The 17,625-nt window shown below is 40.1% G+C and overlaps 1 protein-coding gene across 1 annotated transcript in view; it reads left to right on the forward strand.

The window, feature by feature from the left end:
* Window positions 1-8,756, forward strand: part of GTF2F2 (general transcription factor IIF subunit 2) — a 194,930-nt gene extending 186,174 nt beyond the window's left edge. The window contains exon 8 of the mRNA XM_037002115.2: window positions 7,504-8,756. Within this exon, the coding sequence (XP_036858010.1) occupies window positions 7,504-7,623 (120 nt within the window). The 3' untranslated portion in view covers window positions 7,624-8,756. The remainder of the gene's footprint in view (window positions 1-7,503) is intronic.
* Window positions 8,757-17,625: the final 8,869 nt, after the last annotated feature.

A 17,625-nucleotide genomic window follows, 5' to 3' on the forward strand; every position in this document is an offset into this window, starting at 1 on the left:
GAATAAGTTCTTACATGGTGAACAGTACAAGGGCAGTCATCACAGAAACTTTCAGTTTTGATCACACATTATGAACTATAAACAATCAGGTCAAATATGAATATTCATTTGATTTTTATACTTGATTTATATGTGAATCCCACATTTCTCCATTATTTTGTTTTTTAATAAAATGCTGAAGTGGTAGGTAGATGCAAGATAAAGGTACAAAACATAGTTTAGTGCTGTAAGAGAGCAAATTTAGATGATCAGGTGTGTGCCTGTAGACTAAGTGTTAATCCAAGCTAGACAAGGGCAATAAAACATCCACAGATGCAGAAGATTTCTCTCGAAACAGGGGGGTGAGGTTCTAAGCCTCACCTCTGTTGATCCCCAATTTCTCACCTGATGGCCCCTCTGTGACTGTGCCTGTCTTAGGTTGTTCCTCCCTTGAGGAATCTTACCTGTCTCTGGCTAACCAGTCATCTTCCAGGGCCATACAGGGAAATGTAAAGTTGGTAAGTGAGAGAGAGGCAATGTTGTTTGAAAAGGTTAGCTTTCCAGTCCCTTTTGATTTTAAAAGGAGGAAAGGTAAGTTTTTAAGTTCATTACTGTCGTTTTCTGATTGTCCTGATTTTTTTTTTTTTTGACTACATGTATTCCTTTATTGCTATGCTCCCAGAGCCCAGCACAGTGCCTGGTACTTCGTAAACATTAAGTAAATGGTTTGTTTTTCAGTGAAATAATTCCACATTCCTTACTCTGTCCTCTAGGACGAGGCTGGATTAAGACCCATATGAATACCAACTAGTTGCTTTAATAGCAGCCGAGTGCATTCCTTCCCCCAGACATTCTGAGCACACACAGCAGCATCCCCTGCATTTTTTCTACCAGCCTTCTGGCCACCTGACCCGCAGAGCTCTGAAAGTGGCTGCCTGGGGAAGAATGGGGAAATCTACAACCCCTGGGCCCCACCGTTGGCTTTTCTGAACCTGACTTGTTTGTTCAGTGTAAATTAATTATTATCTTCCTATCCCAGGACTTTGAGTGAGAATGGTTGCAAAGCCTGATGCGTCCTGGTAGATCATAACAAGTGTGGACACAGCTGTGGATCATCCGCCCCACTGCAGAGTTCCCTAAATGTAGGCAGCTTTGGAATTTGATTATTCTCAGCATAGTCCCTGAGGAGGCACTATCTCAGATGCTCTTTTTTTTTAACATTTTTTATTAAGGTATTATTGATATGCACTCTTTTGATGGTTTCACGTGAAAAAACAATGTGGTTACTACATTTACCCATATTATCAAGTCCCCACCCATACCCCAATGTGGTCACCGTTCATCACTGTAGTAAGATGCCACAGATCCACTATGTGCCTTCTCTGTGCTATGCTGTTCTCCCCGTGATCCCCCACACCATGTGTACTAAACATAATACCCCTCAGTCCCCTTCTCCCTCCCTCCCCACCCATCCTCCCACACCCCTCCCCTTTGGTAACCACTAGTCCCTTCTTGGAGTCTCTGAGTCTGCAGCTGTTTTGTTCCTTCAGTTTTGCTTCATTGTTATACTCCACAAATGAGGAAAATCATTTGGCACTTGTCTTTCTCCACCTGGCTTATTTCACTGAGCACAATATCCTCCACCTCCATCCATGTTGTTGCAAATGGTAGGATTTGTTTCTTTCTTATGGCTGAATAGTATTCCATTGTGTATATGTACCACATCTTCTTTATCCATTCATCTATTGATGAACACTTAGGTTGCTTCCATATCTTGGCTGTTGTAAAAAGTGCTGTGATAAACATAGGGGTGCATATGTCTTTTTGAATCTGAGAAGTTGTATTCTTTGGGTAAATTCCAAGGAGTGGGATTCCAGGGTCAAATGGTATTTCTATTTTTAGTTTTTTGAGGAACCTGCATACTTCCTTCCACAATGGTTGAACTAACTTACATTCCCACCAGCAGTGTAGGAGGGTTCTCCTTTCTCCACATCCTGGCCAGCATTTGTTGTTCTTAGTCTTTTCGATGCGGGCCATCCTGACTGGTGTGAGGTGATATCTCGTTGTGGTTTTAGTTTGCATTTCCCTGATGGTTAGTGATATGGAGCATCTTTTCATGTGTCTGTTGGCTATCTGAATTTCTTCTTTGGAGAACTGTCTCCTCATATCCTCTGTCCATTTGTTAATCAGGTTATTTGCTTTTTGGGTGTTGAGGCATGTGAGTTCTTCATATATTTTGGATGTTAACCTCTAGTCAGATATGTCATTTACAAATATATTCTCCCATAAAGTAGGATGCCTTTTTGTTCTGTTGAATGGGTCCTTTGCCATACAGAACCTTCTTAGTTTGATGTTGTCGCATGAGTCTATTTTTGCTTTTGTTTCCCTTGCTCAAGGAGATGCGTTCAGGAAAAAGTTGCTCAAGCTTATATTCAGGAGATTTTTGCCTATGTTGTCTTCTAAGAGTTTTATTGTTTCATAATTTACATTCAGGTCTTTGATCCATGTCAAATTTACTTTTGTGTATGGAGTTAAACAGTAATCCAGTATTGTTCTCTTATACATAGCAGTCCAGTTTTACCAAAACCAGCTGTTGAAGATGCTGTCATTTCCCCATTGTATGTCCATGGGTTCTTTATCATATATTAATTGACCATATATGGTTGGGTTTATATCAGGGCTCTCTAGTCTGTTCCATTGGTGTATAGATCTGTTCTTGTGCCAGTATCAAATTGTGTTGATTACTGTGGCTTTGTAGTAGAGCTTGAACTTGGGGAGCATAATTCCCCCTACTTTATTCTTCCTTCTCAGGATTGCTTTGGCTATTCGGGGTCTTTTGTGGTTCCATATGAATTTTAGAATGATTTTCTCTAGTTCGTTGAAGAATGCTGTTGGTATTTTGATAGGAATTGCATTGAATCTGAAGATTGCTTTAGGCAGGATGCCATTTTGACAATATTAATTCTTCCTATCCATGAGCATGGGATGTGTTTCCATTTATTGCTCTCTTCTTTACTTTCTCTCATGAGTGTCTTGTAGTTTTCAGAGTATAGGTCTTTCACTTCCTTGGTTAGGTTTATTCCTAGGTGTTTTATTCTTTTTGATGCTCCTTGGTTAGGTTTATTCCTAGGTGTTTTATTCTTTTTGATGCTCCTTGGTTAGGTTTATTCCTAGGTGTTTTATTCTTTTTGATGCAACTGTGAATGGAATTGTTTTCCTGATTTCTCTCTCTACTAGTTCATTGTTAGTGTATAGGAATGCAACAGATTTCTGCATATTAATTCTGTATCCTGCAACTTTGCTGACTTGAGATATTAGATCTAGTAGTTCTGGAGTAGATTCTTTAGGGGTTTTTTTATGTACAATATCATGTCATCTGGAAATAGGGACAGTTTAACTTCTTCGTTGCCAATCTGGATGCCTTTTATTTGTTTGTGTTGTCTGATTGCCATGGCTAGGACCTCCAGTACTATGTTGAATAGAAGTGGGAAGAGTGGGTATCCTTGTCTTGTTCCTGATCTTAAAGGAAAAGCTTTCAGCTTCTCACTGTTAAGTATAATGTTGGCTGTGGGTTTGTCATATATGGCCTTTATTACGTTGAGGTACTTGCCCTCTATACCCATTTTGTTGAGAGTGTTTATCATGAATGGATGTTGAATTTTGTCAAATGCTTTTTCAGCACCTATGGAGATGATCATGTGGTTTTTGTCTGTCTTTTTGTTAATTTGGTGGATGATGTTGATGAATTTTCAAATGTTTTACCATCCTTGCATCCCTGGAATAAATCCCACTTGATCATGATGGATGATCTTTATGATGTGTTTTTTAATTGGGTTTGCTAATATTTTGTTGAATATTTTTGCATTTCTGTTCATCAGGGATATTGGTCTGTAATTTTCTTTTTTGGTGGTATCTTTATCTGTTTTTGGTATTAGAGTGATGCTGGCCTCATAGAATGACTTTGGAAGTATTCCCTCTTCTACTTTTTGGAAAACTTTAAGGAGGATGGGTATTAGGTCTATTGCAGTCTGAAAAGCTGGTTGGTACAATTTCAATCCTGAATTTACTGAGGCTCTTTTTGTGGCCTAGTAATATGATCTGTTCTTGAAAATGTTCCATGTGCACCTGAGAAGAATGTGTATCCTGGTGCCTTTGGATGGAATGTTCTATAGATGTCTGTTAGATGCATCTGTTCTAATGTGTTGTTCAGTGCCTCTGTATTTCTGTCAAGTCTTAAAAGATGAAAGTTCAGATTTGAAGGAAGGGGATAAGCATTAGAGGGAAGGGGAACAGTAAATGGAAAAAACTAGAAATATGCAGACACAGAAATGGCAGGTATGTGGAAAGGAAAGTATTAGAAGATGAGGCCAAAGGGAAAAGACAAATCTGAATGGATGCCTCTGAAGGAGTTTAGAATTTAACCCATTAGCCAAAGGGGAAAGGTCACTGAAAGTTTTTAAACAGAGGAATGACATTATCTCACTGCTGTCCACCTATGTCTTTTCTTCAGGGATTTTTCTGACCTTGTTTTTATCCATCATTACTACACATTCTCTGTTAATGCATTATGCCAAGTTAAATCGTTTGGTTAAAGTGGTCTTAGATTGCAGTTTGGAACATTCTTAAACTCCAGAAGTTTGCTTCCTCCCAATTGCCCCCCTCCCTATCCTCTACCCCCAACACACACACACAGAATTCTGTACCATGGTTAATATTGTGACCCTAATCTCATCTTGTTACCTGACAAATTGACAGACTGAATATCTCATTCCATTCTTATTGTTAAAAAGGAAAAAAGAGTGACATCTTCTTAGAAAACAAAATACTCCTTAACCTTATACTAGTTTAACAAAATGAGGATGAACTACACATGAAAGCAACTGAATTTGTACACTTAAAATTTTCTTAATATTTAGGGTTTTCATGTTCTGTATCTAGGATGTACATGGGCATGCTAGACTTGAAGTCAAGGAAGCGTCTGTCACCACAATGCTTCTGGGACTGCTCTTTTCATTTCTGACCAATTGCTGTGCATCTGCAGCTGTATGATTGTGCACATAGTCTTAGCCAGGCTCCCAGCAAACCATTCTTTGGAATTTTACAAAGACATCGTTCTTGGCATCTAAACTGAAAATCGTTTGTGCCCACACCATCGTTTTCCATTTTATGAATCCCATTTACCTTGGCAGTAGTTTTATGCCCATTTTTAAATGTAATTTGAAGTAGCAGATGGCAGACATGCCTATTACCTAGATGTCTCGAGCCTTTGTGCTCACTCATTCACACGGCTCCTTCAATAAAGCCAACTGCATGCAGAAGGTGTGGAAGGAGAGCAAGCCTCCTCCTGGGGAAATCCGGGCCTCGTCTGATTCACTGCTGCCACCTGCTGGGGCCTCACTGCTGGAGTGGGAAGGCTGATCCACTGAAAGAGCTGAGCCAAGGCCATATAAGGAACCCATATGTAGTTCTAGCACTAATCAGCTGTTGTCTCTAGGGAAGGGCCTACCCTGAAATGAAAGGACGTTATAAACTGCAGAGCATTATTCCAGCAGTGTAAAGTGGTATTAGATCACATTGATTAACCTCCAGCAATGGTGAGGCTCAGAGAACTGAGCAATACTTTGAGGACTCAAAGATCATCAAGTGTTAGAGCTGGAAGAATCCTCAAAGCAGATGCTGTGGAACTTCAGTGTAGTTAAATAAGAATGTCCTAGGAGCTTGTGAAAATGCAGCTTCCCAGGCCCGGACCCAGAGATTTTGATTCACTAGGCCTAAAATAGCACTTATTTAACAAGCTTCCCATGACCCGGTAGTCTACCACCACACTTGAGAAGGGCACTGCCTTAAACAATTTCTAGGCAAGAGCCTCTTGCCCATTTTCCTAATTACTGACTCATTTCAATAGATAAAAAAGTATTACATCTTCCGTCAATGGGATGAGTCATTGTAATTCTGTAACTGATTCCTTGAAGCATACACACAAAAATTATTGTTGAATTGGCTTGTTCTGCAACAAAAACATCATTTTTAAATGATTAACTTTTTTCTCTTCTCCAAGGACATACCATGATTTATATTGATCAGTTTCTAGTGAAATGCTTCTTGGCCTTGTGACAGGAACGGCCAGCAGTCTCTGAAACGACAGATGAAAGATTACTCCATGCCTTACTTTACAGCGAGAGGATCAGGCAAGGGGGTCAGTGCTCAGAAGTGAAGACCCTTTTCCTCTGTGCACTCTCATGTTTGTGTGCTTTCAAGTCTTTACATCACGATTAAAAATACCACAGGTGCAGATCAAAATGCAGAAAGTTACAGGGTGTGATTAATCTTAAACCCTTCATAAAATCAAAGGCTTTCATGTGTTTATTATTATCAGAAACACCGAGCAGTGCTCTTATGTGTGCTACATGCTTGGTTAAACTAGAACTATACTATGCAAAAACAGCATTTGTGAAAAACACCTTCAGGCCCGTGAGAACAACAGGAGCAGGCGACTCTCACGGCTTTCCACAGTAAAGTCTATGCAGACCCCGGCATTCCAAGGGTCTATGACCCCTCCAGTAGTCCCATGGCACCCTCTGGAAGTTTCTTTCTATATTTTAGCAAGCCAAGCACTGTGCACAGCTCCGTCATTAACATTTCCATCACCCGCAGCCTTGGGCATTGGCAGTCAAAGGTGGGCTTTACTGTTACATTTATCATAGCCATCATTTCCGTGAATATAGTAATCATTTGGTTAATGTCTGTTGAATTTTCAGGGGCCTTAAATACCATAATACAGAGTTCTACCGTCTATCACTGCTCGCCTCTTTCTTTTGGAGGTACCAAGCACAAGAAACCTTTAGCCCTCATGGTTTTTAACATGTCTTATTACACTTCTTATCCCTCACCCTGTCTTGGCAAGCTTGGCCTAGATACAAATATAGTAAACACAAATAATAACTTTCTTATGACATAGGAAAAAAGTGACCTGACAGTAAGTTTGAAAACTCACCTTAGAACTGAGAATTCTGGATACCTGTCGTGTGCTTGCTTCCATAAACTATTATTACCCCAACAATATTTGTCATTTTTTATATATGACACTGCTTCTCAAACAACTGGCTCCAATCTAAGAATAACCCTATCTGACTACAAACTGAACGAGGCTGCTGAACTCTACGGTAGCTTACGCTTGGCATACTGTGTCATCATAATAAACATTGAGCACCAGAAACTTCCTAGTGTATTTTCATCTAGGCTTTTTTTTCTTTGAGCTCTCAGGTTGTTGGCATTTAGGACTTCCAATCCCTGTAATGCAAATGATTGTGTATTTAGTGAAGTTATCATGTACAGCATGTGTAGACTCAAAAGACAGTTTATTGAACCTCTTTATACAGAAAGCTTATTTACTTTTCAGGATCATAATTTTTATTACTCATAAATATAGTTTGCTGTATTATTTTACTTTAAATTTTGTTTATCACCTTCATCTCATCTGTTGGAGTTTTTTTGTTTAGTTTTGTGTTTAATTTTTTTTTTTAGGGGTACCTGAAGGAAATCTTAAAAGAAATTGGAATTCAGAACGTAAAGGGTATCCACAAAAACACCTGGGAGCTGAAGCCAGAATACCGGCATTACCAGGGGGAAGAGAAGAGCGATTAGGAGGATGCGGCGGCCGCGGCCGACAAAACAGTTAAAAGGCGCACCCCGGGAACCTGGGGAACCCCGGCCGCGGGCCTTGAGGGCCTCAGCGCCGTCTGCTGTAGGGGTAGAATGACCATAGCTTTCATTTCTCCAGGTAGATTTTTTAAAGACTGATTCTTGCAAAGCCACTTAAGTGTTTTCTGAGGAGAAAGAACAAATTTATTTATAGACTTAATTTGTATTAAATCAGATTATTGATGATGGGGTTAGGTGTTGGAGGGTTAAGAAGGTTATTCTCTTGAAATAGTAACTTTTAAAATGAAAAATTAGGAAATGCTTTCTAAATGAGGACTCTCTGTCCTTGTTTTACCTCTGAGGAGCTGAGGTGTAAGAGACCCAAAGTGAATGGCATAACAAGAAAAAAGTAGTCAACTACAGAAATTCTTAAAAGTAATGAAAAGCCCAAGTCCCTTATCTGAAATTGTCTAAGAATGAAGGTGTCTTAATTTTTTTCTATATGTTTTATATTCACATACATTAATAAAGGGAGAGCATTTATTTTGTACCAAGATAGCAGTTTTTATCCTTACCTGTATCCTAATGATAGTGACATGAGAATGAAAAGTCTGGTCAGTGGGTGTTTTTATTTGCTTTTAAATAATTAGAAATTAAATACTTTAACAATTCATGATCTGTCTCCCCCATCCAGAATTATGAGCTTCTCAAAACCTGACTTTGCCCACACTCAACAGGCACATACTGACTGTTATATGACAAAGAATACTGACAAACTAAAGGAGGATCATAGGGGTGAGGCTGATACATGCTCAGCAATCTGAAACCACACCCACAAGACCATCAAAACTAAAGAACCGTGGCAAACTAAACAACAAAAAATTGTTTTTGACTCGTTCATTGTGTCAGCTACTTCGTCATGCTCGCAACCAAGTAGCAAATGCCAAAAAGTTAAGAGAATGTTATGTAAGTAAAACAAATCAAGTAATACCTATCCATTGAGACAAAAAAAATTTTGTATTATTTTTTAGCAATAGCACACTGGAATGCTGAGGTTGACTACCACATGACACTAAAAAAATTTGTATCCTTGCATTTCCACTGTAAAATAAAGCTTCCTTCTGATTAATTCCCTACCCCATCGCCATTTGTCTTATTCTGTTTTGTTCTGGTGAAGAAATTAAATGTTGTTTGTATCCCCGTTGCCTCCCAGTTCCTGATGATTTAAGGCTCAGTGTCAGGAAGCAGCTGGATAATGGTGTGATGATAAATCTGTATAGAACTGGGAATTCTGGATACCTGTCATGCTTGGTTCATAGCATACGCCTTCCCCAAATTACATGTTGCCACAGTAATTTCTAAAGTGATGTATCTTAAAAAAGAAAAAGCCTGGTGTTTCTGCCCAGACAGCGTGTACCAGATCGAACTTGGTGGCTGCTGTTAGACTTTCTGGGGCACAGCTGTGTCTGCTGAGGCTACACTTTGGTATCCCTACTGGTTTCTTCAGCTTGTTTTAGTCACCTTTTATATCGTCACACCTGACAGTATCTGCTTAAGTCTCTCTCTCTCTCTTTTTTTTTTTTGTGGGTAGTTTTTTGACCAGCTCACAGGGTCCCTCGGGCCAGGCAGCTGTGCTACATGCAGTACCAGATCTTGATATTCTTCTGCAGCTGCCCGATGCCATAGAGTAGAGCCTGGGCTCTGGATGGGGAGCCTGGGCACAATTCCGCCACAGCCCCTCACAACCGAGTATGAGCAGTAGTCGCTACAGCCCCTCCACTGGCGGCTCCCAGTGGACACGGCGTAGCGGAGCTCGGCATCTAGTCATAGGTCTTGCAGAGCGTGGGGGCCTTCCTGTTTGTGAGCGGCCTGGCCACAATCATCAGGCCCACCTGGCATGGACTGCCTCAGAAAACCGCACCAAAGTGGAGCAGGTCGTGGTGGGGCGCTGCCCTGTGCATCATCTCAAGGCTGCAGCACAGCAGGCCCTCCGACGGTCGTGGGCCACAGGGAGACCCCACTGCCCAGGTGATGAGGCCACCCATACTCACCCCTACCGCTGGGAAGTTGAGGTGGGTTTGGGGACCTTGGCTCTTGCCTTGGACATGGCGGCTGGGAGCTCCTCGGGCCATCAATGGCCGTGCTTGAATGGATCCCCTGGACCTGCACAGCAGCGCCCACGGTGGAGCGCAGAGCAAGGAGCAGGGGGAGAAGCCAGAGCCGCCAGCCTACCATCCGGGCCTACGCCTTCTGGCAACCTCTCCATTCAAGTGTCTTAAATACTAATTACCTCTTCATTAAGATAGCTAATTTGGGTGGTAGACTGGTGCCAATTCCTGATTAATTTTTTGAAATTGCTTTCTTATTTAATATGAAAATATGGCTATTGGGCCTGGAGAAGATGCTTCCTTCCACCATGGTTCCATTGTTCTTTTATTTCAGGACTTTCTTGCTCTGAGAAACATGCTTTTGATAGTCGAAAATCAGAAAGTAGGAATGGTAAACCTATAAGCACTGTGAGATTGAGAGAGGGGAAAGCTGATAAGGCAGGTGTCACATTAGAGATAAGGTGGCCATATTTAATAAAATACTATTAAATTCAACTGGTGCGTACATTTAGGGGATTTTCAACTGACAGGACCTAGTAAGATTATGGTTGCTGGGCATTGGAAAGATTTAGAATTACATGTTGCCACAGTAATTTCTAAAGTGATGTATCTTAAAAAAGAAAACAGGTTTTGCTCTATTGTATCAAAAGGAGCTCTTAGTATTTCAGCAGAATTTCAGTTGTTCCTAATGGTCTGTGAACATATTTTCTTTGAAGCTTATTTTTATAATTGTTGGTACATATTAGTGAAATAAGAATAAATACTTATCAGGTCTTTTAAGTACCTGGCACTGTGTTAAATGCTCTAAAATACTATCATTTAAGTGATATAGTACTGAGAAATAGTACTGAGCGGTAGATAGTGTCCATTTTAAGGAACTATTTACTGCCCAACATACCATCATGACTACAGTCCCTCTTTTGGGGGAATTCTACCCTTAACACAAAATGAATACCAGAGTATACTTTTCTCAAATCCTCCCCACCTCACCCCTTGCCGTCTCACCTCCAAACCAGAAAAATGGATCAGTCCCCAAAGAAGTAAAGGAAAGGGGGTTTTGCATCCTTCCTTAAATAGAGACACCTAAACCCCATGCCCACAGGACAAGGCCCTTTTGCTAAATGTTAATCCCTGTTGCACTTCAAGTACCCAGCTGGGTGTACAGCTTTCGAGTAGATGTGTTGACTTCTGTAGGGAGTTGCATAGAACATGATAGGATGATGGGGCTCTGACATGAAGCTGAGCTGCCTTACATTCAGTGTCACTTGCTGCAGAACCCCCTTGCATCTCAGTACATTGGTCATTTCCCCTAGCATTTGTGTACCAGTCCAGGAGATGTTAAGCTGGTTTTCTTTTTGGTTCAGTTTTCTTTTTGAAGTGAGTTCAGAGCAGCTTCTGAGCTTAATATCATTTTCATAATGTGTAAGAGGAAGGATCAGAGATCACTTTTCAGCTTTGCTTTTCTTTGAATGGGTACACTATCCCTAATACAACAGTATGATGCAAATCTGACAGACCAGGAGTATAAGGCTGCAGTAATTTATTACAAAAAGTTAACATTTGGTGGGAGGAGCCAAGATGGTGGTGTGAGTAGGGCAGCGGAAATCTCCTCCCAAAACCATATATATTTTTGAAAATACAGCAAACAACTATTCCTAAAAGAGACACCAGAAGATATAGGACAACAGCCAGCCTACATCTACACCTGTGAGAACCCAGCACCTCATGAGGGGGTAAGATACAAGCTGCAGCCTGGCGCCCCCCACCCCAGCTCCTTAGCGGGAGGAGAGGAGTCAGAGTCGGGAGAGAGTGGGAGCCCAGGATTACTAAATACTCAGCTCTAGTCATTTGCACCAGGAATGTAGACACACAGTGTATGGTGTGCTGGATACTAGGAAAAAAGAACAGTAAAACCTGCGAGCGGGTCCCCACAGCTGGGGCCCCTGGAACTTTTTTCAAAGTCTTAAAGGGACAGTAGCCTCACAGCTGGATGGAAGCATCCTGGCACACTCAACCCAGCAGCTGGGAATCCCGAGAACTCTGGGTACCCTAACCCCCTGGGCGGCAGCGCAGCTCTGAGGCTCCTCACTGCGATAAACAGCCTCCCGCCTGTTCCCCCTCCGGCGTGGCCCCACCATAGTGGAGGAGTAGCCTGAGACCGGCCACACCCACAGCAGCCATGCAGAGCCTCCTCAGAGGCCCCATCTGCACGCAGCTGCCCAGCACAAGCCGCTAGGGGTCACCATTCTTACAGGAAGGGAAGGCGACAAGCAAGCAGGAAGGGACTTTGTTCTCCCAGCTGACATATGTGCCAACTGCCTATGACTACCTCTATCACCATGAAAAGGCAGAAAAATTTGTTACAGACAAAAATAACCCACACATCCCCTGAGAAGGAACCTGGGGAGATAGATTTAACCAATCTTCCTGAAAAAGAATTCAAAGTAAAGGTCATAACCATGCTGATGGAGCTGCAGAGAAAAATGCAAGAGCTAACCAACACAGTAGAGAGGGAGACTACAGAAATAAAAATCTCTGTAAGGACTTAGAAGCAGAATGGACGAGGTGCAAGAGGCTGTTAATGGAATAGAAATCACAGAACAGGAACGCAGAGAAGCTGACACAGAGAGAGATAAAAGGATCTACAGGAATGAAAGAATATTAAGAGAACTGTGTGACCAATCCAAATGAACAATATCTGCATTATAGGGATACCAGAAGAATAAGAGAGAGAAAAAGGGATAGAAAGTGTCTTTGAAGCAATAATTGCTGAAAACGTCCCCAAACTGGGGGAGGAAATAGTTGCTCAGACCACGGAAGCACACAGAACTCCCAAGACCCAAGGAGCAGAACACCAAGACACAGTAATTAAAATGGCAAAGATCAAGGACAAGGACAGAGTATTAAAAGCAGCCACAGAGAGAAAAAATGTCACCTCCAAAGGAAAACCCATCAGGCTATCATCAGACTTCTCAACAGAAACCTTACAGGCCAGAAGAGAATGGCATAATATATTAAATGCAATGAAACAGAAGGGCCTTGAACCAAGAATACTGTATACAGCATGATTATCATTTAAATATGAAGGAGGGATTAAACAATTCCCAGACAAGCAAAAGCTGAGGGAATTTGAATCCCACAAACCACCTCTACAGGGTGTCTTAGAGGGACTGCTTTAGATGGGAGCACTCCTAAGGCTAAATAGATGTCACCAGAGAAAATAAAATCACACCAAAGAAAGCAGACCAACCAAATACTAACTAAAGGCAAAAAATACAATCAACTACAACTACCCACAAAAGCAGTCAAAGGAAACACAAAACAGCACAAAACAAAACACCTAACGAATAAAGAATGGAGGAGGAGGAATAAGAAGGGAGAGAAATGAAGAATCATCAGATTGTGTTTATAATAGCTCAGTAAGTAAGTTAAGTTAGACAGTAAGATAGTAAAGAAGCTAACCTTGAACTTTGGTAACCATGAATCTAAAGCCTGCAATGGCAATAAGTACATATCTTTCCATAATCACCCTAAATGTAAATGAACTGAATGCACCAATCAAAAGACACAGAGTAACAGAATGGATAAAAAAGAAAGATCCATCTATATGCTGCTTACAAGAGACTCACCTTAAACCCTAAGACATTCACAGACTAAAATTCAAGGGATGGAAAAAGACATTTCATGAAAACAACAGGGAGAAAAAAGCAGGTGTTACAGTACTAGTATCAGACAAAATAAGACTTCAAAACAAAGAAAGTAACAAGAGATAAAGAAGGACATTATATAATGATAAAGGGGTCAGTCCAGCAAGAGGAAACAACCATTATAAATATATATGCACCCAACACCGGAGCACCAACATAAGTGAAACAAATACCAACAGAATTAAAGGAGGAAATAGAATGCAATGCATTCATTTTAGGAGACTTCAACATGCCACTCACTCCAAAGGACAGATCCACCAGACAGAAAATAAGTAAGGACACAGAGGCACTGAACAACACACTAGAACAGATGGACTAATAGACATCTATAGAACTCTACACCCAAAAGTAACAGGATACATATTCTTCTCAAGTCCACATAGAACATTCTCCAGAATAGACCACATACTAGGCCACAAAAAGAACCTCAGTAAATTCAAGAAGATTGAAATTCTACCAACCAACTTCTCAGACCACAAAGGTATAAAACTAAAAATAAACTGTACAAAGAAAGCAAAAAAGGCTCACAAACACATGCTCCTAAATAATCAATGAATGAATGACCAAATTAAAATAGAGATCAAACAATATATGGAAACAAATCACAACAACACAAAGCTCCAACTTCTGTGGGAGGCAGCGAAAGCAGTTTTAAGAGGAAAGTATATAGCGATCCAGGCATATTTAAAGAAGGAAGAACAATCCCAAATGAATTATCAAAATTGGAAAAAGAAGAACAAATGAGGCCTAAAGCCAGCAGAAGGAGGGACATGATAAAGATCAGAGAAAAAATAAATAAAATTGAGAAGGACAAAACAATAGAAAAAAAATCAATGAAACCAAGAGCTGGTTCTTTGAAAAATAAACAAAATAAATAAGCCTCTAGCCAGACTTATTAAGAGAAAAAGAGAATCAACACACACCAACAGATTCAGAAATGAGAAAAGAAAAATCACGACGGACCCCACAGAAATACAAAGAATTATTAGAGAATACTATGAAAAATTATATGCTAACAAACTGCAACTTTCTAGAAAAATACAACCTTCCAAGGCTGACCAAAGAAGAAACAGAAAATCTGAACAGACTAATTTCCAGCAATGCAATTGAGCTGGTAATCAAAAACCTACCCAAGAACAAAAGGTCTGTACCAGATGGCTTAACTGCCGAATTTTATCAAACATTTAGTGAAGACCTAATACTCATCCTCCTTAAAGTTTTCCAAAGAGTAGAAGAAGAGGGAATACTTCCAAATTCATTCTATGATGCCAGCATCACTCTCATACCAAAACCAGGCAAAGACACCACAAGAAAAGAAAATTACAGACCAATATCCCTGATGAACATAAATGCAAAAATACTCAACAAAATATTAGCAAACCGAATTCAAAAATACATCAAGAGGATCATACACCATGACCAAATGGGATTCATTTCAGGGATGGTACAACACTCGAAAATCCATCAACATCATCCACCACATAAACAAAAAGAAGGACAAAAATCACATTGTGCTGAAAAATCACATAGACGCTGAAAAGGCATTCGACAAAATTCAACATCCATTCATGATAAAAACTCTCAACAAAATGGGTATAGAGGGCAAGTACCTCAACATAATAAAGGCCATATATGATAAACCTACAGCCAACATCATACTGAACAGCGAGAAGCTGAAAGCTTTTCCTCTGAGATCGGGAACAAGACAGAGATGCCCACTCTCCCCACTGTTATTCAGCATGGTACTGGAGGTCCTAGCCACAGCAATCAGACAAAACAAAGAAATACAAGGCATCCAGATTGGTAAAGAAGAAGTCAAACTGTCACTATTTGCAGATGACATGATATTGTACATAAAAAACCCTAAAGATTCCACTCCAAAACTACTAGAACTAATATTCGAATTCAGCAAAGTTGCAGGACACAAAATTAATACACAGAAATCTGTGGCTTTCGTATACACTAACAATGAACTAACAGAAAGAGAAATCAGCAAAACAATTCCATTCACAATTGCATCAAAAAGAATAAAATACCTAGGAATAAAACTAACCAAGGAAGTGAAAAACCTATACCCTGAAAACTACAAGACACTCTTAAGGGAAATTAAAGTGGACACTAACAAATGGAATGTCATCCCATGCTCTTGGCTAGGAATAATTAATATTGTCAAAATGGCCATCCTGCCCAAAGCAATCTACAGATTCAATGCAATCCCTATCAATTTACCAACAGCATTCTTCAATGAACTGGAACAAATAGTTCAAAAATTCATGTGGAACCACCAAAGACCCCGAATTGCCAAAGCAATCCTGAGAAGGAAGAATAAAGTGGGGGGATCTCACTCCCCAACTTCAAGCTCTACTACAAAGCCATACTAATCAAGACAATTTGGTACTGGCACAAGAACAGAGCCCAGACCAGTGGAACAGATTAGAGACTCCAGACATTAACCCAAACATATATGGTCAATTAATATTTGATAAAGGAGCCATGGACATACAATGGCAAAATGACAGTCTCTTCAACAGATGGTGCTGGCAGAACTGGACAGCTACATGTAAGGAATGAAACGGTATCATTGTCTAACCCCATACACAAAAGTAAATTGAAAATGGATCAAACACCTGAATATAAGCCATGAAACCATAAAACTCTTAGGAAAAAACATAGGCAAAAATCTCATGGGACATAAACATGAGTGACTTCTTCATGAACATATTTCCCCGGGCAAGGGAAACAAAAGCAAAAGTGAACAAGTGGGACTATATGAACCTAAAAAGCTTCTGTACAGCAAAGGACACCATCAATAGAACAAAAAGGTACCCTACAGTATGGGAGAATATACTCATAAATGACAGATCAGATAAACGATTGACATCCAAAATATATAAAGACCTCATGCACCTCAACAAACAAAAAGCAAATAATCCAGTTAAAAAATGGGCAGAGGAGCTGAACAGACAGTTCTCCAAAGAAGAAATTCAGATGGCCAACAGACACATGAGAAGATGCTCCACATCACTAGTCATCAGAGAAATGCACATTAAGACCACAAGATATCACCTCACACCAGTAAGGACTGCCACCATCCAAAAGACAAACAACAACAAATGTTGGCGAGGTTGTGGAAAAAGGGGAACCCTCCTACACTGCTGGTGGAAATGTAAAGTTCAACCATTGTCGAGAGCAATATGGAGGTTCCTCAAAAAACTCAAAATAGAAATACCATTTGACCCAGGAATTCCACTTCTAGGAATTTACCCTAAGAATGCAGCAGCCACGTTTGAAAAAGACAGATGCACCCCTATGTTTATCACAGCACTATTTACAATAGCTAAGAAATGGAAGCAACCTAAGTGTCCATCAGTAGATGAATGGATAAAGAAGATGTGGTACATATACACAATGGAATATTATTCAGCCATAAGAAGAAAACAAATCCTACCATTTGCAACAACATGGATGGAGCTAGAGGGTATTATGCTCAGTGAAATAAGCCAGGTGGAGAAAGACAAGTACCAAATGATTTCACTAATCTGTGGACTATAAGAACAAAGGAAAAACTGAAGGAACAAAACAGCAGCAGAATCCCGGAACCCAAGAATGACTAACAGTTACCAAAGGGAAAGGGACTGGGGAGGATAGATGGGAAGGGAGGGATAAGATGGGGGAAAAAGAAAGGGGGCATTACGATTAGCATGTGTAATGTGGGTGGGAGGCACAGGGAGGGCTGTGCAACACAGAGAAGACAAGTAGTGACTACAGCATCTTACTACACGGATGGACAGTGACTGTAGTGAGGTTTGTAGGGGGACTTGGTGAAAGGGGGAGCCTAGTAAACATACTGTTCCTCATGTAATTATGTAATTGTAGATTAATGATACCACAAAATGAAAATAAAAAGTACACATAGGAATTATCTTTTTGGGAAAAAAATAACAGTATAAATCTGAGGCTCATAGCTCTGCAACGTCAACAAGTAAAAACTAAATATTTTATTATTATATGTATGGAACTCTTCTAATTATTTTTCATTTCTAAAAGTAAAATATTTCAAAAGAATTGTATGCATATGTAATTTAGAAAATTTGGAGAATGTAGAAAATACACAGAAATGAATAAAAATCATTATGACTCTTAAAAAAAAGGTTAACATTTGATTTTGTTAGAAATTATCCAAATTAAAA

The sequence above is a fragment of the Manis javanica genome, chromosome 9 (assembly GCF_040802235.1).
Source record: "Manis javanica isolate MJ-LG chromosome 9, MJ_LKY, whole genome shotgun sequence".
In the NCBI taxonomy this organism is placed as follows: domain Eukaryota; kingdom Metazoa; phylum Chordata; class Mammalia; order Pholidota; family Manidae; genus Manis; species Manis javanica.